The following is a 24,100-nucleotide window of genomic DNA, read 5'->3' as shown; positions in this document are numbered from 1 at the left end:
GCTCTCCTGGTAGCTGGGCTCGGCCGCCTTCAAAGCCGGGCCCTGCCCTGAGGAGTGCTCCCCAGAGCCCTGCCTCATGGCTGGGAAGGGAGCTAAGCCTTGCTCCCCTCCCTTCCTCCAACAACAGAGCCTCCTGTAGTATGTCCTTCTCCTTCAGTGTCTAGCTACACACTGACTTGGAATGCCCTCCCGCGGGAGGTGATGAAGATGAAAACGGTAACGGAATTCAAACATGCGTGGGATAAACATAAAGGAATCCTGTTCAGAAGGAATGGATCCTCAGAAGCTTAGCCGAGATTGGGTGGCAGAGCCGGTGGTGGGAGGTGGGGCTAGTGCTGGGCAGACGTCTATGGTCTGTGCCCTGAAAATAGCAGATACAAATCAAGGTCGGGTATACACAAAAAGTAGCACATACGAGTTTATCTGGATGGACCGTGCAGGTCTTTTTCTGCCGTCGTCTACTATGTTACTATGACCTTTGATCTTGGCTGGCTGCAGGCACTGCCGTGGTCAGAGGCACAATTGGTAGTCAGCTACAGGACCTAACATTTTAAGACACTGCCCTACCACGGTATGTGGCTGCAGGCATGTGCCCGAAGGACTATAACCAAAAGGGTAGGTCCTGCCCCTTTGGAACCATTTGTTCAGTATTTTTATGGGGAAACGGAAAGGAGGGAGTTAATCTACAGTGAAGTCTACTTTAAAAGGACCAGTGCATCAACATGGGAAAAACAGTTCCTTCTGTTTAATGTCTCAGCAATCTCCCTCTGATGTCTCCTTTTCTTCAATTGATCAAACTCAACCCCACCCCCAACCTGTGTGGAAATGGAAACACAGGGTCGCTTTACTCATACTACCCCTCTCCTCAAGACCCTTCACTGGGTCCCTATCCGTTTTCGCATCCTGTTCAAACTTCTTCTACTAACCTATAAATGTACTCACTCTGCTGCTCCCCAGTATTTCTCCACACTCGTCCTTCCCTACACCCCTTCCCGTGCACTCCGCTCTATGGATAAATCCTTCTTATCTGTTCCCTTCTCCACTACTGCCAACTCCAGACTTCGCGCCTTCTGTCTCGCTGCACCCTACGCCTGGAATAAACTTCCTGAGCCCCTACGTCTTGCCCCATCCTTGGCCACCTTTAAATCTAGACTGAAAGCCCACCTCTTTAACATTGCTTTTGACTCGTAACCACTCGCCTTCACCTACCCTCCTCTCTTCCTTCCCATTCACATTAATTGATTTGATTTGCTTACTTTATTTTTTGTCTATTAGATTGTGAGCAGGGACTGTCTTTCTTCTATGTTTGTGCAGTGCTGCATATGCCTTGTAGCGCTATAGAAATGCTAAATAGTAGTAGTCGTAGTAGGATACATTCTCTAATGGAACTTCTGGAATTCTTTCTTTGGTGACTAATAATTCTACTCCACTTTCACTACCAGTTAAAATTTCTACTGGGTTTTCTTGCCCATCTGTTCTTAGCTCCTATGAGGGAGCCTCATTGAATGATGTCTGGATGGTTGTAATTAGGATGGAGAATATATTGCAAAACAACTTACTTTAGCTCAGTAAATTTACTGAAGATACTTCTCTGAAACCTTTAGAGCACAATGGCTGAATTGAGTCTCTAGAGCAATTAACCACTTAGTTGGATTCACAAATTTAAACCATGCGTGCTTCTGTAACAGCAGCTACTAAGGATAATTTATTAATCCATATGCAGATGAAAGCATTGGTGAACTCTGCCAGAACCCATAATTTGAGATTAAATTTCCCTCTGACTCATTATTTTACCACCTCGGGAATATTCTAAAATAGTAAAGGAGGTTTTGCAGTTCTTCATATTGAAATCGTGCTGACAAGTGCTTATTATTTACCTAGAGGCTCTAGGGAACTCGGAGTTTAGATGTAATTGATTCTCCCATAGTTTAGATTTGTTTAAATTTTTGGAATCCTCCCAAGATATCATCCGTAAGAGAGCTACTTTATGAATTACTTTACAATCAGCAGAACAGAAGTTGGCCATTCTAAAGACCTGTTTACTAAAGAATAGTGTACTTTTTTGTGGACAAGTGGTTATGATGTTCCCAGATGTTGGCCTTTTTACAGCTGAAACCTAGTTTTAGCTTTGGGAGCAATATTATTATTATTTATTGCATTTGTATCCCACATTTTCCCACCTCTTTGCAGGCTCAATGTGGCTTACAATACATCATGAATAGTGGATTATATTAAAGTATACATTTAGTATTACAGAAGGTTCTTGGGTAATATGATAATGAAATACATTATAGTGGAATAACAAGCAGATATTATAAGACAATTCTAGATTTATGTATAGGAGTTCATATTTGTTGATCTTAGTGGTATGCCTTGTTAAAGAGATGGGTCTTCAGTAGTTTGCGGAAGTTAGTTAGTTCATAGACTGTTTTCATGTTGCGCGGCAGCGCGTTCCAGAATTGTGTGCTCAAGTAGGAAAAGGTTGACGCATGCGTAAGTTTGTATTTTAGACCTTTGCACTTGGGGAAATGAAGATTAAGGAATGTGCGGGATGATTTTTTTAGCATTCCTGGGTGGTAAGTCTATCAGGTCTGACATGTAGGCTGGGGCATCTCCGTGAATGATTTTGTGAACTAGGGTGCATAGTGATGCGTTCTTTAAGTACCCCCCCTCGGGTACTCCGTTCTGTAGATAAATCTCTCTTATCTGTACCCTTCTCCTCTACTCTGTTCTTTTTGTCTTGCTTCACCTCACGCCTGGAATAGACTTCCCGAGCCTGTGCGTCTAGCTAGCCCCGTCTTTGGGCGTTTTCAAGTCCAAACTTAAAGCCCACCTCTTTACCACTGCTTTTGACTCCTAACCACTACTCGCTTGCCCTGTCCTTTTACCTCACCTATTTATTCCCTTACCCTTAATTGTTCTGTCTGTTTACCTGTCTTATCTAGATTGTAAGCTCTTTGAGCAGGGACTGTCTTTTTGTGTATGATGTACAGTGCTGCGTAAGCCTTGTAGCGCTATAGAAATGATAAGTAGTAGTGATAAGTAGTAAGTGGTTGCCAGTGTAGCTTTTCTCGTAGGGGTTTAGCACTTTCATATTTTGTTTTGCCGAATATGAGTCTAACTGCAGTGTTCTGTAGCTATATTTTTTTTCCAGTAAATTCTCTTGTAAGTATCTCATAAACTATGAGAACTATAAATATATTTTTGTAGATCTGGCTCACCTTGAGAATTTCTTAGTTGGAAAATCTGTTCCTCAGAATTAATTTTAAGCTGAGCATATATTCTTTAGTCTGCTAATAGTTAAGCAATTTGGGGTTAAGTAAATTGAGTTCTAAATGTTAATTTTTATGCTTCAGCCAGCTATATTTGTTCCCCATTAATGTGGATTTGATGCTTATTTTGTTGTAATTTGTTATTGCATAACTTTTATTGCAATTTCTTGGTTACTTGCTTTTCCATTGTATATTGGAAAATAATAAAACAAAACAAAAAACCCACTCTGGCTTGTCCAGATATGTCGAGCTGTAATTGGAGCACAGACTGTAGATGTCTGCCTGGCACTGGCCTTGTTTCCTAATTACTGGAGTTACCATCTAAGCACCACTGAATTTTTGCTTCTATTCGCTTTCCATGTGGGAATCTGTTGTGTTTATCCCATATGTGTTTGAATACCGTTACCATTTTCATCTCCTCCTTCCATGAGATGGTTTTCCAGGTATCTGCCACCCTCTCAATTAAAAAGTACTTCCTGACGTTACTCCTAAGTCAACCTCTCAGCAACCTCAAATCATGTCCTCTAGTTCTACCACTTTTCAACAATTGCCCTAAAGTCTGTGTGTGTTCTGCTGTAAGGGTTATAATCTAGTTATACTGAGCAAAATGCATACCAGGGACATAGCGAGGCCTCCATTTTTGAGGGGGCTCTTCCCCACAAATTAAAAATATTACTTTTTTGCTGGCAGGGATGCTGAAGCCCTGCCAGCCAAAAAAATTCACTGCCTGAGCTGTGCCCCCTCCTCTTTGTGCTGCTGTAGTAAAGCGAAAGTTGGCGGTGTGCCTCCAGCTGCTGACACAGGTACTCCTTGTGTTTGCTTAGTTTTGCACAAGAACTGAGCATGCACGAGGAGTCTTGATGTCAATGACTGGAGATACGTTGATTTGATTTATTAGCTTGATATACTGCATTTAGATGAAAGCATCAAAGTGTTTTACAATAAAATTATAACAAAATAGAATTCAGAAAACAATAATAAAATGCATAAAAATCACACACATAAAATACCACTCTACAATTTTCCAAAGAGAAAGTCTCACTTATACAATTTACCTGGAGATTTTACAGAAACAACTGCTGATTATAAATCAGCGCACTACAGACCAAAATGCACGCTTACAATTTCCCAAGAGAGTTTACAGAAAACACGAAATCTCGTTCCTTACAGTTTCCCCCCGAAGGAACTTAAAGCCAAGTTTTCAAGGCCTTATGAACCATCATATAATTATCAATGCTTCTAATTTTCTCTGGCAAGGAATTCCACAGATAAGGGCCAGAATTACAAAAGGCCTGATTTCATAGTGGAAGAAAATTTAACCAGTAGAGGAAGTTCTAACAAGGTACACTGAGAAGAGTGTAATTGTTTTGTGGGAACATACCTTTTAACCACAGCAGAAAGAAATCCTGTAGCACCCATATGAAAAGTTTTACATACCATGTACAAAAGCTTAAAGATGATTCTGGCTGACACTGGCAACCAGTATAATTCAAAAGAGCAAAAAGTAGTGGAACTAGGCAAAGTATTCCAAAGCTTGCAAATAACCTATTAAACTAACACCTAAATGAGAAGGATATCAATTTTATACTTAAGGACTTTGTTGTAGGTTATAAGGCCTCTTATGAGCCATCCCATTTCAGGCCACATCCATAAGCCCACTGTCATCAATCATTTCTCCTTCCCATACAATACAAACTAAACATCACGTTACTTTAAGAGGAAAAATATATATTTTACATAGGATCCCGTTGGATCGATGTTTTGCAAGCTTTGGCCCCTAGTATGGGAAACAAACTTCTAGATCTAGAAGCTACAATGATAGAAGCAGACTTGGATTTAGTGGCAGTCACGGAGACGTGGTTCATGGAGAACCATGACTGGGATATTGCTATACCTAGCTATAATCTATTCAGGAAGGACAGATTAAGAAAAAAGGGTGGAGGAGTGGCATTATATGCTAAGAATGATATTAAAGTGACAGAACTGCAGGACACGTGGGGTACAGAAGAAGCACTGTGGGTTAAACTGGAAAGAGGGAAAGGAAAATGTATTTATATTGGAGTAATATACAGGTCACCATCACAGGCAGAGGAAATGGACAGAGCAATTGAAGACATTCATAAGGTAGCTATGAAAGGGGAATTACTACTGATAGGTGTTTTTAATATGCCAGATGTCAATTGGGGCATCCCAGCTGTGGGTTCCCCCCCCCCCCCCCCCCCGGATTTGGCAGGGCAAGGAGGATGATTTAGTTCCGGCGGCGTGAGAGAAGCCTCTAGTCCAGAGAGCATGTTTTAACATGCCGCATACTAAGAGAAAGGGAAAGACTAAAAGCCAATTGCCATTGGCAATAACGTCCTCCCCGATACACCAAACCCTGGATTGCTTCATGCAGAGCTTACCATTGGAGCCCGGTTTGGCGAGTCCGCTGCAGAGAATCAACAAAGGAGCGTCTGGGCTCTCTGGACTAGAGGCTTCTCTCACGCCGCCGGAACTGAATCCTCCTCCTTGCCCCGCCAAATCCAGGGGGAGGGGAACCTCCCTGATGCGGAAGGCGCTGCAGGCCAGTTCTCGTTCGGCAAATCACCCCCTGGAAATGCCGAGGAAGACTTATTGTCCGGGAAATCTCAAGGAGAAGTAACTTTAACGGCTGTTTGGAAGGCTGGCCAGGACCTGACTGAGGCGGTTAAAACATCTACAAGTGAGTTTCATCAAATAATGAGTAAAATAGACAACATAGATAACTCGTTGGATAAAGTTAAAACTGATCTTGTTAATCAGACTCAACAAACTAAAACGGAAATAAATGATATTAAGACTTCAGTTGGAGTTCTGATAGAAGACAAATTTAAAATTTATCGTAAAATAGAACAAATGGAGAACCATAATAGGCGCTTAAATTTGAGACTCCTGAACTTTCCAATATCTTATTTAATTAATGCAAATGACCTATTTAAAATGTATTTGCAAGAGATTCTATAGATCCTGTCCTCTCATATACCTCCTTGTAACAAGGTTTACTATTTGCCTCAAAAAAGGGATCTGGATACAGCGACTACAGCAAATGGTCAAAGAGAAACTCAGGAACCTCAAAATTTGACTGCTTTCCTAGAAGAATCCAACTTTGGAAATAACTTATCGTGGAACTTTGATTGTTCAGTTTGTTTTTGAACAAGATTTGAGTCAAGTTATGAAACTGTACTTTAAAAATTCTTCAAAATTATTTCACGGTCAGAAAATATGGATCTACCCTGATGTTGCTAAGTCAACACAGGAACGGAGGAAAAAAAATTTTAATTTGCGAAATGAAACAAAAGCTATTGGAGCTACCTTTATGCTGTCTTATCCCTGCAAATGTAGAATAACTTATCAAGGGAATAAATATATCTTCTTTGACCCTTCTCAACTTCAGGTCTTTCTGTACATGAAAAAGCTAAACACCCGTTATAAAGGAACAGCAATAGACAGTTAAAAGAAATTTATGTGGTTTTCAGGCTAAGTCAATTTATTCAAATATTGTGGTAAAAATTAATATCTCCTTTTTGTTTGTAACGCCCCCCCCCCCCCCCCTCCCGCCTTCTTTATAGAGGTCTAAGGAAGAGTGTTATTTGCTCCTGGAGTGATTGTAACTCCGGAAATTGTTTTTCTCTTTTATTATATGTTTCTCTCTGTATTTCTTGACAAGTGTATTTAACTTGTATAATTATGAAACTTAAAAAAAAAAGTAGACAAAGTGATGGGGCCTGATGGGATACACTCGAGGATGCTTAAGGAACTTGGAGATGTTCTGGTGGCTCCGCTGACTGACCTTGTCAATGCTTCCGTAGAGAATGGATTGGTCCCTGAGGACTGGAGAAGGGTGGATGTGGTTCCTTTGCACAAGAGTGGAAGTAAGGAGGAAGTTGGGAATTACAGACCTGTCAGTCTGACCTCGGTGGTGAGTAAACTAATGGAAACAATACTAAAGCAGAAGATTGTGAGGTGTCTCAAATTGAATGGAATGCAGGACCCGAGGCAGCATAGCTTCACTAGTGGCAGGTTGTGTCAGACGAATCCAACTGATTTCTTTGACTGGGTGATCAAACAGTTGGACATGGAAGGGGTGCTAGATGTGTAATAGATTTCAGCAAAGCCTTTGACACAGTTCTACACAGGCAACTGCCCTCGGTATGGGTCCTAGAGTAACTGATTGGGTTAAAAATTGGTTGAATGGAAGGAGACAGAGGGTAAGGGTAAATGGAGCTTGCTCTGAAGAAAGGGATGTTATCAGTGGTGTACCGCAGGGATCAGTCCTTGGGCTGTCTCTTTTTAACGTCTTTGTGAGTGATATTGCGGAAGGGCTGTCTGGTAATATTTGTCTCTCTGCAGATGATACCAAACTCTTCAACAGGGTGGACATCCTGGGGGGTGTGAATGACATGAGGAAGGACCTAGCGAAGCTGGAGGAATAGTCTGATATTTTGCAACTAAGATCTAATGCTAAAAAATGCAGGGTCATGCACTTGAGTCACAAGAATCCGAGGGAACGGTACAATATAGGGGGTGAAGTGCTTCTGTGTACAAAGGAAGAGGGAGACTTGGAGGTAATTTGTGTCTGGTGACCTTAAAGCTTCCAAACAGGTCAAAGCCAGAAGGATGTTTGGGTGCTTAAAGAGAAGGATGACCAGCAGGAAAAAAGAGGTGATAGTGCCCTTGTATAAGTCTCTTTCTGGTGAGGTCCCATTTAGAGTACTGTGTGCAGTTCTGGAGACTGCACCTACGAAAAGGGCAGCTATAAAATTAGTAAGTGGTCTTGAGCACAAAAAATATAGGGACAGGCTTATGAACCTCAACATGTATACGCTGGAACAGAGGAGGGAGAGAGGAGATATGATGGAGACGTTTAAATATCTCAAGGGCATTAATGTACAGGAAGTGAGCCTTTTCCAGCTGAAGGAAAACTGTGCAACAAGGGGGCATACGATGAACTTAAGTGGGAATAGGCTTAGGAAGAATCTAAGAAAGTATTATTTCGTGGAAAGTGTGGTTGGAAGCATGGAATGGCCTCCCTGTGGAGGTCGTGCAGTCGAGGAGTGTATCAGAGTTTAAGAAAGCGTGGGATAAGCACATGGAATCCCATAGGAAAAGGAAGAGTTAGGGGTTACAGAGGATGGGCAGACTGGATGGGCCATTTGGCATTTGTCTGCTGTCATGATTCCATGTTTAGACTTAAATTGGGAACTAAATTGGTTGTAAGCTCTTTAGTTTGTATTTTGTAAGAGTTAGGATGGAAAATCTTTAGGGGTTTATCTTTGCGCAGTGATTGGTTCATTTCAAATTGTGAGAGGGTCCATCTGTGGCGTGGATCATCTCTCCCTATTTGTGTGACGTCGCACGTGATTATCAAGGACTTTTGTTTCTTTTTATGTTTGAAGAAAAGGTGCAGTACCAGTCTGTATAATCTTTTATAGGTAGGTTTTTAGGGCTTGTAGTCTTAAGACAAATATTAATATGTCTTACATTTGTGTGATAGATTATGTGCAGTCCAAGTAATTATGCATTATAAGACTCTAGAAGCAGGCAGGAAGTTGTTAGCCATTTTGGTTGTAGCATTTGATGTGAATTTCTCCTGTTAGCGTCAAGTACAGGTAATAGTGCAGATGAATAGCTGTCTCTTCTTTTTAAGCTAAGTGATTTTTTTTGGTGGTGGTAAATAAATATTACTTTCTAAGCAAAACATTTTACTTTTTAAATCACTGAAAACTGCTCTGAAACAGTTCTGCTTTTGATAGAAATAGTGTTCTTAATATAAATAGCTTTCATGTTTGGGGGGGGGGGGGGGTTCACCTCAGATGACACACTTCTAATTAGGTCTGGCTTGGTAGTGCTGTGTACAGGCCTGTGGAGGAACCTGGGTTTCAGCTGGGGCTGGAGATGTTATGGAGGTAGAATTCATAGATACATAGTCCCTGTGGGTGGAGGGAGTCCCTCATCGTGCAATGGCTACATCTAGTGGTGGGATATAAGGAGCATGATTAGTGTCGTGGAAGGAGTCCTGATGATTTGCCCCAGACCAAGGGCCATCCCTCCAATAACTGCACTAAAGCTAGATGGGAGGAGATGCAAAATGTAAAATAAAATATCCTAAGATAGTTGGAAATGGAGGGTTATGGCATCAGATCCCAACTGAACTGGAAGCCCAGGAGGAAATTGCTGGACCAAACCTCAATCCCTCAAAAGAAAAAAAAGGCAGAATTTGAAATCAGATACGAAAACAGCTTTACATCTCTTCAGCTTGGTTTTCTACTGTGAATGGTTGCCAGTCCTTATGTAGTAGGATGGGGACTCTATGTTCATCTCAAGAAGTTGTGTGTGGTGCCATTGGTGCAATTAGTACACTTAAGAGTCCTTTTAAAGGTAATCAATATAAATAAAACAAAATAAAACATGAAAAAGAAAATACCTTTTTTATTGGACATAACTTAGTACATTTCTTGATTAGCTTTCGAAGGTTGCCCTTCTTCGTCAGATCGGAAATAAGCAAATCTTGGTAGATGACAGTATATATAAGTGAGACATCAAAGCATTTCAGTGACAATCTAACAGGGTGGGGATGGAGGTGGATGGGTGAGACAGGGGGATATGCATGGAGACAGGAGAGTGACAAACAAAGCAGTACAATTTACAATTTTTGGCTTATAATGGGCTAGAAAGCCCAGATCTCTGTTAAGTCCTGTCTGGTGGGTGTCAAAATATTTAATCATTCTGACTTCAAAGGTCTTACGTTCCTGTATTGTTTTAAAGTTACCTTTCAGGATTCTTACTATGAAATCACTAGTACAGTGTTCTGTTTTTGTAAAGTGTTGCCTCACAGGCGTGGCATCCTGGCTGGCAATGGCGTTTTTCATGTGATGTCTATGTAAGTTAAATCTTGTTTTTAGCATCTGGCTTGTTTCTCCAATATAGCATTCTTTTAAGAAAGTGCCACATGGCCATAGGTACATAGGACACTTAGCATTAGCATGCACTAAACTTTAATAAAAGGGCCCCTTAGTTTGTACACAGGAGCAGGTTTTTCATTGTAAATATAATGTTAGACAAAGGGAACCTGCGCAAACACTTAAAAAAAATTATTACTTCATTTGAGGGTCAGTGTTATCCAACACCTGTATCTTCTATGTGAAAAAATAACTGCCCCCCCCCCCCCCCTAAATTTAATAACTGGTTGCACCACCTTTTAGCAGCAATAATTGCAACCGAACACTTCCTTTAATTTATTATCAGTCTTTCACATCACTCTTAAGGAACATTAGCCCACTCTTCTTTGCAGAGCTGCTTTTAATTGACACATTCGTAGGTTTTGTGCATGAACTGCTCGTTTTGTGGAATACTGTATTTGCTTTATGCCAGACATAATGGGACCTGTGTTCTGCAAAGAGTTCCACTTTTGACTCATCTGTCCATGGAAAATTATCCTAAAAGGCTTGGGGATCATCCAGGTCTGTTTTTGCTAATGTGAGATGAGCACCGATTTTACTATTGGATAGCAATGGTTTCCATCTTGCTATTCTCCCATGAATCTCGTTTTTGTCCAGTCTTTTTTTTTTTTTTTTTTGGTGGCATTATGTACACTGACCTTAGAGGAGGCTAGAGAGCCCTGTGGTTCTTTGGATGATGTTCTGGGATGTTTTGTGACTTCTTGGATGAATTATCAGTGGATGAGTCATCATTGGTATAATTTTGGCAGGCCAGCCATTACTGGAAAATTCTTCACTGTTCCAGGTCTTTTCTCCATTTAGAGAGATGCTCTCACAGTGGTTCGGTTGAGTCCCAGAGCTTTAGAAATGGCTTTGTAACCCTTTCCCGACTGATCTATTTCAGCAACTTTTTTTTTTCCCCTCATCTCTTCTGGAGTTTCCTTTAATTGTGTCATAGTGTTCTTGTAGAAAGTTTGTGGTGATTACTTCACCCTCATGGTCAGTGTTGGGAAGTAATATATTACTTTTAAAAGTAACGAGTAACTAACGATTACTTTTGTGCAAACGTAATGAAATAACTTTTTTCAGTAATGAGTAATATAATGTCTAGTTAGTTTTTAGTGACATCCATCCAATTTTCTTTGCATCACTAGACCCGTTATTGGGCTGCTTCCAGTTTCTGGCAATCTTCCTTTTGAGTGAAATTGTTCATAAGTGTGCAGCACACGGTGATAAAGATGGCTGGATCTTCAACATTTAAGCAGTATGTCAAATGTTTTATAAGCAAAAATGATGGTGATTACAGGGAAGGAAGCGGTCCAGAGGATGGCGACAAGAATGATATGGGGCTTGCACCAAAAGACATATTAGAAGAGACTGGAAGACCTGAATATGTATACCCTAGAGGAGAGGAGGAACAGGGGAGATATGATGCAGGTGTTTAAATACTTGAAAGGTATTACTATAGAAACAAATATTTTCCAGAGAAGGGAAAATGGTAAAACTAGAGGGCATGATTTGAGGTTGAGGGGTGGTAGGAGTAATGTCAGAAAATTCTTTTTCACAGAGAGGGTGGTTGATGCCTGGAAAATAAAAACTGTGATGGAATTCAAAAAGGCATGGGATGAACACAGAGGATCTCTAATTAGAAAATAAATGATATAAAAAAAAACAAAACTTAGAGTTGCATAAGTGTTTGCGTGTGAAGTGTTGCTTAGATGGCGACTCTAGCTGTATCAACTAAGATGGTGCTGGGTTGTACAGTCTGAGTACCGCATACGGCGATTCGGTTTAGGTTGGGCTGGAGAGAGCTTTGACAGAAACTCCAGTGGTTTGGAATGTGAGGACAGTGCCGGGCAAACCTTTACAGTCCTTGTCCTGCAAATGACAAGACGGATTTGGATAGGCAGGAGTGGTCTTTGACGGCAGTTCCAGTAGTTGGAACATAAGGACAGAGCCGGGTGGACTTTTATGGTCTATGTCCCAGAAACACCAAAGAAAGACCATGATCAAGTAAATAATATCACATTGTTGATTTAAATCTTGAAGTGATAATGAATGTGGAGGAGTGGCCTAGTGGTTAGGGTGGTGGACTTTGGTCCTGAGGAACTGAGTTCGATTCCCGGCACAGGCAGCTCCTTGTGACTCTGGGCAAGTCACTTAATCTTCCATTGCCCGCCGCATTGAGCCTGCCATGAGTGGGAAAGTGCGGGGTACAAATGTAACAAAACAAAAAAAAAATGTGACTGTTGGGCGGACCGTTCGGGTCTTTATCTGCTATCATTTACTATGTTACTATCAGGCTTATTTTCGAAAGAGAAGGGCGCCCATCTTTCAACACAAATCGGGAGATGGGCGTCCTTCTCCCAGGGTCGCCCAAATCGGCATAATCGAAAGCCGATCTTGGGCATCCTCGACTGCTTTCCATTGCGGGGATGACCAAAGTTCACGGGGGCATGTCGAAAGCATAGCGAAGGCGGGACTGGGGCGTTCCTAACACATGGGCGTCCTCGACCAATAATGGAAAAAAAAGGGCATTCCTGACGAGCACTTGGACGACTTTACTTGGTCCATTTTTTTTTTTTTACGACCAAACATCAAAAAGGTGCCCTAACTGACCAGATGACCACTGGAGGGAATTGGGGATGACTTCCCCTTACTCCCCTAGTAGTCACTAACCCCCTCCCACCCTCAAAAAAAATTCTTAAAAAATATTTTGTGCCAGCCTCTATGCCAGCCTCAAATGTCATACTCTGGTCCATTGCAGCTGTATGCAGGTCCCTGGAGCAGTTTTAGTGGGTGCAGTGCACTTCAGGCAGGCGGACCCAGGCCCATCCCCCCTACCTGTTACACTTGTGGTGGTAAATGTGAGCCCTTCAAAACCCACCAAAAACCCACTGTACCCACATGTAGGTGCCCCCCTTCACCCCTTAGGGCTATGGTAGTGGTGTACAGCTGTGGGGAGTTGGTTTTGGGGGGCTCAGCACCGAAGGTAAGGGAGCTATGCACCTGGGAGCAATTTGTGAAGTCCACTGCAGTGTCCCCTAGGGTGCCTGGTTGGTGTCCTGGCACATGAAGGGGACCAGTGCACTACGAATGCTGGCTCCTCCCACGACCAAATGGCTTGGATTTGGTCGTTTCTGAGATGGGCATCCTCTGTTTCCATTATGGCCGAAAATCGGGGCTGACCATCTCTAATGTCGACGTAAATTTCGCGATTTGGGCGTCCCCGACCGTATTATCGAAACGAAAGATGGACACCCATCTTGTTTTTGATAATACGGGTTTCCCCGCGGCTTCGCCAGGATGTCCTGCGAGGATGTCCTCAGGAAAACTTGACACCCCTTTCGATCATGCCCCTCCACATGTAAATTGAGAGATACAGTGGAGTCTGTGCTAGGAAAGAAATACATTTATGGAGGTGATGGAGAATGGGGCCTGTATTTGAATTCAAGAAAGCATAGAACAAGTACATAGGATTTTTGAGAGAGAAAGGGATAGAAAAATGCTATGCTGGGCAGACTGGATAGGCCATGTGGTCTTTATCTGCCACTGCCACCAGTTTCTATGACAGTCTGCAAGTAACTGTCTTGAATACTTGGGGGCTTTGTTCCATGTTTTCCAAATAAAATTTGAAATTTGCTGTGGGTTCAAAATAGTTGTGGACTTTTGCACCTGCTTTCCTTAATGAGTGCTTTTTGAATGTTAAATGACAGGTAGAGTTGAAAATACAATTAGTCCTCATTTTGCTCCCCTGAATAAAAGATGCTTTGGTGAATGCCTACTATACAGCCAAAGGCGCATGCACTGTGGAGTGTGCTGTTTTCTTCTAACTATATTGAGACAGTGCTTTTCAGGTGGTTGATTATTGTAGGTAAATTGCTTTTTGCCTGTATTAAGTGCCCCGGGTTTTGTGTCTGATTACAGAACACTGACTCAGTTGAAGGCTTCTGCCGCATGCTCTTATCAATGTTCTCCATGAGCTGGACTCGCATGTACTGTGTGATGCTGTGTGTACAGACAGGAGAGATTTTGCAAGGACCCATGAATGGAGTTTAGCATTCTGCAAAAAGCTGTCTCACTATTGCACGTATGTGTTAAAAGCATTTGATGGAATGTGGGTTTTTTTGTGTTAAATATGCTCTATTTCCCCCCCCCCCTTCTACAGATTGAATATCTGCTTAAAAAGCTAACAGAAGCAATGGGTGGGGGTTGGCAGCAGGCACAGTTTGAGGATTACAAGGTCGGCCTTGATGCCAAGCAGAACGGGCTATCTGTATGGGAGCTCATAGAGCTAATTGGAAGCGGGCAGTTCAGTAAAGGCATGGACCGGCAGACTGTATCAATGGCAATTAATGAAGTCTTCAGTGAGCTTATATTGGATGTGCTCAAGCAGGTAAGTCCAGTTTTTTTTAAGTTATAAAACTTGATGGCATGAGGTGGCTAATGCTGCTCTTTCCATACTGTATTAGAATTCAAGCAGCCGTATGAAGGTGTTTGTGTGAAATATTAATCTTTAAGCCAGCCTAATGTGCACTTTCTTATGGGGCAATTTTCAATAACTGCAAATGATGCAGACAATCTCGGTCCCACACTATTAGTGAAACTAGAACCTCCAATAGGACTGAGTCAATACAGTTGACTTTTGATCATCACATCTGAAGGATTTTCTTTTAGCTCTAATAGCTTCCTTCACCTCCCTTTTTAACCACGCCGGCTGTCGTATGGTCTTCCATCCACCTTTTTTAATACGCGGAATATATTTGACCTGGGCTTCCAGGATGGTGTTTTTGAACAGCATCCACACCTGATGTAAATTTTTGACTCTTGCAGTCACTCCTTTAAGATTTTTTTTTTTCACCGTTCTTCTCATTTTATCATAGTCTCCTTTTTTAAAGTTAAACGCTAAAGTATTTGATTTCCTATGTATACTTCAAAGCTAATATCAAATCCGATCATATTATGATCATTGTTATCAAGCGGCCCCAGCACCATTACCTCCCACACCAGATTGTGCGCTCAACTAAGGACTAGGTCTAGAATTTTTCCTTCTCTCGTCGGCTCCTGTACCAGCTGCTCCATAAAGCTGTCCTTGATTTCATCAAGGAATTTTACCTCCCTAGTGTGCCCCAATGTTACATTTACCCAGTCAATATCAGGGTAATTGAAATCACCCATTATTATTGTGTTGCCCAGTTTGTTTGCGTCCCTAATTTCCTTTAACATTTCTACATCCATCTGTTCATCCTGGTCAGGCGGACGGTAGTACACTCCTATCACTATCCTTTTCCTCTTTACACATGGAATTTCAATCCACAGTGATTCCAATAAGTGTTTTGTTTCCTGCAGAATTTTTAATCTATTTGATTCAAGGCTCTCGTTAATATACAGTGCTACCCCTCCACCAATTCGATCCACCCTATCACTAGGATATAATTTGTACCCCGGTATGACAGTGTCCCACTGGTTATCCTCCTTAACGCCAGGTCTTAGAGATGCTTATTATATATATATATATTTCATTTAGTGCGATATATTCTAACTCTCCCATCTTATTTCTTAGGCTCCTGGCATTCGCATATAGACATTTGAAACTGTTTGTTGTTCCTATTTACATCATGCTTAGTACTTGACAGTATTAATTTGCAATCTTATGTCTGATTTTTATTTTTATTTAAGGACACCTGATCTACTATGGTCTCTTTTGCAACCTCACTATCAGGATACCCTATCTTCCCTGTTTTGGTGATATCTTTGAAAAATACCTTATCCTGAACCATGCGCTTTTGAGCGACAGAAAATGCTACCCTAGATGAACTGGATTTGAGCTTTCTACCTAAGAGATTAAATTTGACTTCCAGAACCTCTCTCCCACATTTTCTTATGTCATTGGTACCCACATGTACCAAGACAGCTGGCTCCTCCCCAGCACTATCTAAAACCCTATCTAGCTGACGCATCCACCAGCCACCCAGCTATCTATATACCTAATGATCGAATCACCAACTACAACATCCCCTGGTGGGGCAGGTCCTGGCTACAGGAGTATTTCCTACTTCACCAGGGTGATACTCTCCTTCTAGGAGACCTCCTTCCTCCAAGTAGCACAGGGGCTACCAGACTGGAGGTGGGACTTCTCTACAACATCTCTGTAGGTCTCCTCTATGTACCTCTGTCTTCCTCAGCTCCACCAAGTCTGCTACTCTAGCCTCAAGAGAACTAGGAGCTCTTTGCATCGGGCACACACATATGACATCTCACCAACTGGGAGATAATCATACATGTGACACTCAATGCAAAAGATCCATGGTGCCTACTAAATCCCATGGTAAGAAATTATATTGAGCCTGCAAAGAGGTGGGAAAATGTGGGATACAAATGCAACAAACAAATAAATAAATACACATCAATCCAACGCCCACCAATCTTGGTCCCGCATAGATTATATTTTACTATCCCAGGCATGGTTCTTTCGGGTACATAGAGCTAATATAGGACCCTTAGCAGTTTCTGATCATTCGCTAATATGGGTAGATGTAGATGGGTGGGGCCACTTGTCTCGTACTTGGAGATTCCTATCTTATTTGAGTCAAGATAGCAAATTCTTAGAGCACCTGAAATATCAATGAGAATTTTATGAGGAAACGAATGTGGGCTTGTGTTCTTCTCCTATCCTCTTTTGGGAAGCTTCTAAAGTTGTACTAAGGGGAGAAGTGATAGCTTATATGAGCGCAGTAGCCAAACGCTTGTCAGTGGGAATTGTAAAGCAAGAAAAAGACTATCGAGGAGCAAAAAAAAGCATATCTCCTGACTCCATCCCACATAAATCATGAGAATATGTCAGCAGCCTTAGTTGCATTAAACTCATTTATCCTTGAAAAAGCTAAACTGCGTTTATTGGCACAAAGACACAATTTTCAAAGATTTGGCATTAAAACCAGAAAGTTATTAGCGCGAGTGGTTCACGTATGGTCACCACGCTACTTTATCCCCACAATTACTACTAAACAGGGGCTCTGCGTTTCAGACCAAGAAGGAATAATATCTGCATTCCACTCTTATTTCACAAATCTGTTCTCAGCGGAACAACGGGGCCCCGGACCCTCAGTTCAGACCTATTTGGAGGATGCGGGCTTGCCATATCTTCCCCAGGTAGTCCGAACTCAGCTATCCCAACCTCTAAGAGCCAAAGAAATTCAAAAAGTAATTACATTTCTTCCAATGGGGTCCGCACCGGGAATACTATAAAATGCTAGAACTTCAAATTTGTGGACCCCTTACAGCTTATTATGACTCAGTGGTGGAGCGGGGTTTCTTCTCTTCAGGGGAGAATGAGACCCTGATCACCCTTATTCCAAAATCAGGTGAGCCACAAGACAAAGTAGAATCTTACTGACTGATTTCATTATTAAATGTAGATCTAAAAATTTTGGCATGAGTTTTGGCCAATCGTTTGGCTCTTCACATCCCTACATTAATAGACCACCAAGTAGGGTTTGTTAGGGGACGACATGCTGTTTTGAATGTTCGGAAGGTGCTCCTCTCCATTGCCCACAGTCAATTTACTAATGAACAGCTACTACTTGTTAGCCTAGATGCAGAAAAGGCCTTCGATAAGGTTCACTGGGACTGTCTATTTCAGGTCTTATCCTATGTGGTGCTGAAGGGCTGTTTTTTTTTTTTTTTTTTTTCAAGCTATTCAATCCCTATATAACAAACCATCAGCCCGCCTCCTTGTAAATGGATATAAATCGCCCGCTTTTGCAGTTCAGAAGGGTACGAGACAAGGCTGTCCAGTCTCTCCTCTTTTATTTTTGCTTTATTTAGAGCCCTTGTTGCGTACAATACTAATCGATCCCGATATATTTGGGGTCTCTCTACCAGGACAAACAGTAAAAATTCTGGCCTTTTCAGATGATTTGTTTCTCACACTTACTCAACCACAACAAGCTTTTACCCCAGCTGTTATCTGTTCTTGATGAATTCCGCTTTTTCTCAGGGCTCTCTCTGAACTACCAAAAATCAGTAGCCCTCCCAGTTCAGCCAGAAGTGAAAGAGATGTGAGAGGGCCCTTTCCCCTCCAGTGGGAACACAAAGCAGTGAAATATTTGGGTGTTTATATCCCCTCAGATTTAACACAACTCTCTACTATAAATCTGGAAGCACTAAAGACCCAGATAGAGGAGATTTTACAGGGATGGCAAGGTTTACCTCTATCCTTGCTGGGGCGAGTAGCATTGTACAATATGGTTCTTTTTCCTAAATGGATCTATACCTTTCAAACAATACCCCTTATGTTATAAAGATGAAAGATGGCTGTGCAGGAGATTGACTAAATTTCTATGGCAAGGAAAGCGGGCTCGAATACCTCTCTCTAGAGCCATTCTACCACGTGCCAAGGGGGGATTGGGATTATTGAATCTCCAACTCTTTTCAATAGCCAGTTGTGCTCGCCATCTTTCTGATTGGTTTCGCTCTGCACAATTTTTTTTTTGCACCCAGACAGAGATATCCTTTCTCAAGCCATCACATTTTGCCTACTGGCTCTATGCCCCAGCGGGGAGGACCTCCCTTTGGGACAATTTGCAGCTATCTTTCGCCCGCTGTGTCAAGCTTGGTGATGGATATGTAAGTTTTACTCCATAAATCCTGAGATGTCCCCTCCCTATTTAGGGTAATCTGGCCTTCCCAGTGGGTGGTTCTTCTTTGACTTTTCGCAGGTGGTCCTCCAGGGGGATACATTATCTATTTCATGTGGTTACAGAGCAGGGAGCCATAAAGTCTTTTACGACTCTTTGCGAGGAATTTGGTTTAGATGATGCAGATATGTTTGCCTATTTTCAACTTCATCACTTTGTACATTCTTTATCTCCTCTAGCATTGTCACTAGGGGTTTGGGAGCGTTTGAATGAGGTTCTAGATTTTGATGCTCAGCATCGTACACTGCTGAAATAGTTTCACTCTTAATTAAGAGATTCAACTACAAAATATGACCTTTCCAAAGTAACTCAGAACTGGGTTTGAAGCTCCAACCAGAGCAAGTAGAATCATGCTTATTATCAGTTTATCATTTGACAGAAAATGCTAACTGGTGGGAGCTACATTACAAATTTATGCTACGACTACATATATCGCCTCATAGAGCCTTTCAAGCCACATTAAGAGACAATAACTCATGCCCTAGGTGTTCCAGTGTAGAAGCTCATCTGGGACACATGTTCTGGTCTTGTTCTTCGACAATGACTTTTTGTAAAGACCTATCTAATCACGTATCGAAGCTCTGGAACATCAAATGGCATCCAACACCCAGCCAACTATTTGACATTTTCCACATTTCGGATTCTGCACCTCAAGGCTCAAAGGCTTTTCTAAAAAGATCTATGCTAAGGCAAAAAAAGTAATCCTTCAACTGTGGTTGGATCACAGTGGCCCCACAATACCTCAGTGGCGCTCATCTGTGATCCATCTCTGCTCCCTAGAGCAGACAGGAATCTCTGACTTAGCTTCAGAACAAGGAGATCTGTTCTGTAAAACCTGGTCTCCTTTTTGGGACTCACTCGAACTGCACGTAGTAAGATTCTGAATGCTTGACCGGAAAAACAAAAGGAATTAGTTGGGGAGAGGGGGGGAGGTATAGAAGGATTCTTGGGATAAAAATTAATGCCTATATTAGCGGTTTATTATGTCTGTATGGATACTGTTTTTTTTTTTCTGACTGATGTTGTGAAGTCCTTTCCTTTGTATCCTGTTATACATATGCATAAACAAGATTTATATAAAAAAAAGTACTTGAAAATTTTTTTAAGACTAAATGAAAGAAACCTGAACCACTTTAGAGGCAAAAGAAGTCATATGAAGGTATTTTTGCCTTGAGGTTTCTGAGGTCTTCTCTCTCCCTTAGCATGATGTGAAGACCAAAATCCAACTGTATTGACTCAGTCCTATTGGAGGTTATAGTTTCACTAATAGTGTGGGACTGAGATTGTCTGTATCATTTGTGGTTATTGAAAATTGTCTTAAATCCTAAGCTTTTCAATTACAAACTCTCAATTAGAATTTCCTTCTCTAGGAGGAAAAAGCCTCAACACACTCTCAAAACTTAGCTTAACAGCTACTGTTTCATTGGAGTACTCGCTGTCATCATAGGCTTAAAAAACCTCCCTTTCTGCCGTTTATTAACAGTCTATAATTTTACCCTGCTGTATTTTACACTGCTGTTACGGTCAAAAACACTTATCTTCGTTTCTGACACTTGCGCCGGCTTGCACCGCTTCCGTTCTTATTAACGCTCAGTTTTCCTCGCCACGGCCGACTCTGGTCCAGGTTTCGGTGTTCTTCATACACTTCCTGCTTCAGGATCCGTGGTACTGGCAATCTTCTGTCAACAGCAATAGAATCATACAGTTAGTGGTTTATTATTTATTTTACTAGATATCATGTTTGCTTAACGTACCTCCATGCTCTTTAACACCGAAACCTGGACCAGAGTCGGCCGTGGTGAGGAAAACTGAGCATTAATAAGAACGGAAGCGGCGCAAGTGTCAGAAACGAAGATAAGTGTGTTTGACCGTAACAGCAGGGTAAAATTATAGACTGTTAATAAACGGCAGATAGTACTCCAATGAAACAGTAGCTGTTAAGCTAAGTTTTGAGAGTCTGTTGAGGCTTTTTCCTCCTAGAGAAGGAAATTCTAATTGAGAGTTTGTAATTGAAAAGCTTAGGATTTAAGAGAGTTAGTACTGAGTAAATTTATCCTAAGGAACGCTATAAATAGAGTATTAGGTTATTGAAAATTGCCCAGTAATGTTTATACTAAGATGTTAAGGAGGTCTTTTTGCACTTAGAGGCGTAAACGACAAATGTTAAAGCTTGCTAAGGTGCAAAGGCTTTGCGGTAATTGTTGGGGGAATTCCCAGCATGTCCTCAGCAAATTCTGCACTGAAGTTCATTAGCACGCATACACTTTTTGCTAATTAACGCAAAGGCATAGTGCCTCCTATTACGAGGTGGTAGGTGGTCCTGTGCTAACAGCACAAGTTGGCATGTGGTAAGTACTATGCAACAGTTGTAACATGAAGCCACCCATTCTCTGTCTACTCCCCACCCTTTATAACATGTGAATATGAGTGTGCTAACTGGCATGACTGTCACAATTGGTACCCTTGTTCAGTAGCTGTTAATGTGTGAATTTGCATGCACTAATAGCTTTGCACACTTTAGTAAAAGGGGCCCTAAGAGGGTTAATTTTTATAGCTGAGCATGAGTAAAAAGGCTGTACATGGTTTTTTTCTGTGTGGACTCTCTTGGATTTTCTTTTTTTTTTATTTTTTTAAAGTTTTAATTTTCCACATTTCAAATTATACAGTCACATCACAAAGAATATAACTAAAGAAATTTAACCAAATATATAGAAAATTGACAGCAAGAAAATATTCCTTAAACTTGCATCCCCTAGATTAGGATAGAGGACGAAGGTATATAGAAATGAAAAATATGTATATCAAGAGAAAACATCTTTTACAAAGTCCACAGCCAGTTAACAGTGGCCCCTAATCCCGCCATGGGTTGTCATGTATTTACTTTCAATTCTTCCTTTTTAAGTAGAGGAGTGTGGTAGCCGTGTTAGTCCACTCTTAAGGTTATCAATAGAAATCAAACAAAATAAAACATGGAAAAGAAAATAAGATGATACCTTTTTTATTGGACATAACTTAATACATTTCTTGATTAGCTTTCGAAGGTTGCCCTTCTTCGTCAGATCGGAAATAAGCAAATGTGCTAGCTGACAGTGTATATAAGTGAAAAACATTCAAGCATTGCTATGGCAGTCTGACAGGGTGGGAGGATGGGGGTGGGTAGGAAGTATGCATGGGGACATCAAAGTATATCATTGGTATTCTAACAGGGTGGGTGTGGACAGGTGAGGGGAGGGTGATCAACAGAGACATTTCTCGAAATATAATTACGCCAAACTAATTTTTAAGGATGTGATTTCTCTCCTATGTGGGCGTTGCTTTTGTGAACAAAATGAGCAGAATATTAAGGAAAGAGGGCTTGATGTCCAGAAGCTTGAAATACCTGGGAGAGTTACAGAAGAGCTTTTGTGTTTAACTTGTTTTTTAAACAGGGTTACATGTGGAAAAAAGGCCACAAAAGGAAAAACTGGACTGAGCGCTGGTTTGTGCTGAAACCCAACCTAATTTCATACTATGTGAGCGAAGACCTGAAGGACAAAAAAGGAGACATTGTTTTGGATGGGAACTGCTGTGTGGAGGTAAAACATTCAGGAAAGGAATTGTAGGAGAATGTCTCTGTCTCCCAGTTTATTGAAGTTAGAACAATCTATTTCTCTTGGTCTTGTTATTGGGGTGTATGAGTGATTTTGTTCATGCATTTTCTCTTGTTCCTTTGAGTTTTGACAGAATCTGAATTGGCCTTTGGATTACATGCCATGAGCTTTCATTCATTATTTTATATCTATCCCCCCCCCCCCCCCCAACAACTTGGTTCTGTCATCAGTGATAGACCTTAGCCAAGAGCCATGTACTAGGGCTCTTTCTGGGCCCTAAAATCACTAGCAGGGTAATTCTACATAGTACCAGAACAGCAGATAATGTTAAGTGCCTGAGTGAGAGTGAAACAGCAGTTAGAAGCAAAAGTTCACGTAGATGCCTGGTTATGGAAGTGTCCCAAGTGTTCTCCTGCATAACTGCAGAGGGGGAATGGGCGTTCCTGCTTTTTTTACATCCTTTATAGAATTCCCACTTTTACCCATGCAGTCTATGTATTTAGGTGTGACTATTTACACCAGCTGTAGACAAGGCATGAGCAGTCGTGTCTAAAGTTTAGCAGGTTACTGGGTATCTATAACAGACATGGCATGCAAATGTGCCATTATAAAATACAAGCTTAGCGCTCAAATATTTGGTGCATAAGGGGTCCTTTTACTGACCTATGGTTAAAAAAAAAAGGGCTTATCAGGTTTTTCCTGTGCACTAAGGTTTTTGTATTGCACCTGGAAAATGGCCGATTTTTCTGTATGAATGTTACACTGTCCTGTTTTTAATGGAATTCCTTTCCGTGCTTTTATTATTGCTCTGATTGTACATCACTCTGGTTTATATCTATAATAAGGGTGGTTTTATCACGTGCCAATAAACATAAACCAGTTGATGTGCAGTAATGTAGCTGTGCTAACTGATTAGTGCAGGGAAGGCCGCTCTCTGCCTCCTGACACTCCCTCTCCAACAAAATTTATTAGCGCCCTGTTTAGCAGATGCAGTTTTGGAAGTTACCACAGGGTGCCTGAGTGCATCCTGCCTTAAATCATTTTGAGCTGCGGAAAGCATGTGCTAGCACTTCTTCAGCTTAGTAAAAGAGCCCCTAAGTTTAAATGCCTTTTATTGAATTGACCCCTAGGTGTGTCTGTTCAGTAGTTGATACTCTGAGACTCTCTCCTTCCAGGAATTATGAATTCTGGAATATGTGATCCAAGCATTGACCCCCAAACCCTATTACCATAGAGCCACTGGGTTGGTCTTCATGTCTCATTTTGAGCTCTTTTTTGTGTGTGTGTGTGTGCCTTCTATGACTTCTGGGTTATAAGTTGTGGTTGTTTTACATAAGAACTTGTGGGTGTGACTTATGCATGAACTTTACATAATTTGATGCTGCCAATGTGTGAAAAGGAAGTGTAATCAATCACTTTCTGGAAGCTTACCTCTGAGCATGTGTATATATATATATATATATATATATATATATATATATAGCATTTGTATCCCACATTTTCCCACCTATTTACAGGCTCAATGTGGCTTACATTGTTCCGTCATGACATCGCCATTTCCGGAGTGAGAGATACAGTGGTAT

The 24,100-nt window shown here is 41.3% G+C and overlaps 1 protein-coding gene across 1 annotated transcript in view; it reads left to right on the top strand.

The window, feature by feature from the left end:
* The window catches only part of SWAP70 (switching B cell complex subunit SWAP70), a 184,729-nt gene that overhangs the window by 107,248 nt on the left and 53,381 nt on the right, over window positions 1-24,100 (top strand). Inside the window, exons 4-5 of the mRNA XM_030200994.1 lie at window positions 14,397-14,624; window positions 22,356-22,502. Coding sequence (XP_030056854.1) covers window positions 14,397-14,624; window positions 22,356-22,502 — 375 coding nt within the window. The remainder of the gene's footprint in view (window positions 1-14,396; window positions 14,625-22,355; window positions 22,503-24,100) is intronic.

The sequence above is a fragment of the Microcaecilia unicolor genome, chromosome 4 (assembly GCF_901765095.1).
Source record: "Microcaecilia unicolor chromosome 4, aMicUni1.1, whole genome shotgun sequence".
NCBI classification, from domain to species: domain Eukaryota; kingdom Metazoa; phylum Chordata; class Amphibia; order Gymnophiona; family Siphonopidae; genus Microcaecilia; species Microcaecilia unicolor.
Note: the sequence above shows the minus strand (reverse complement) of the source record. Positions and strands in the feature narration are given on the sequence as shown.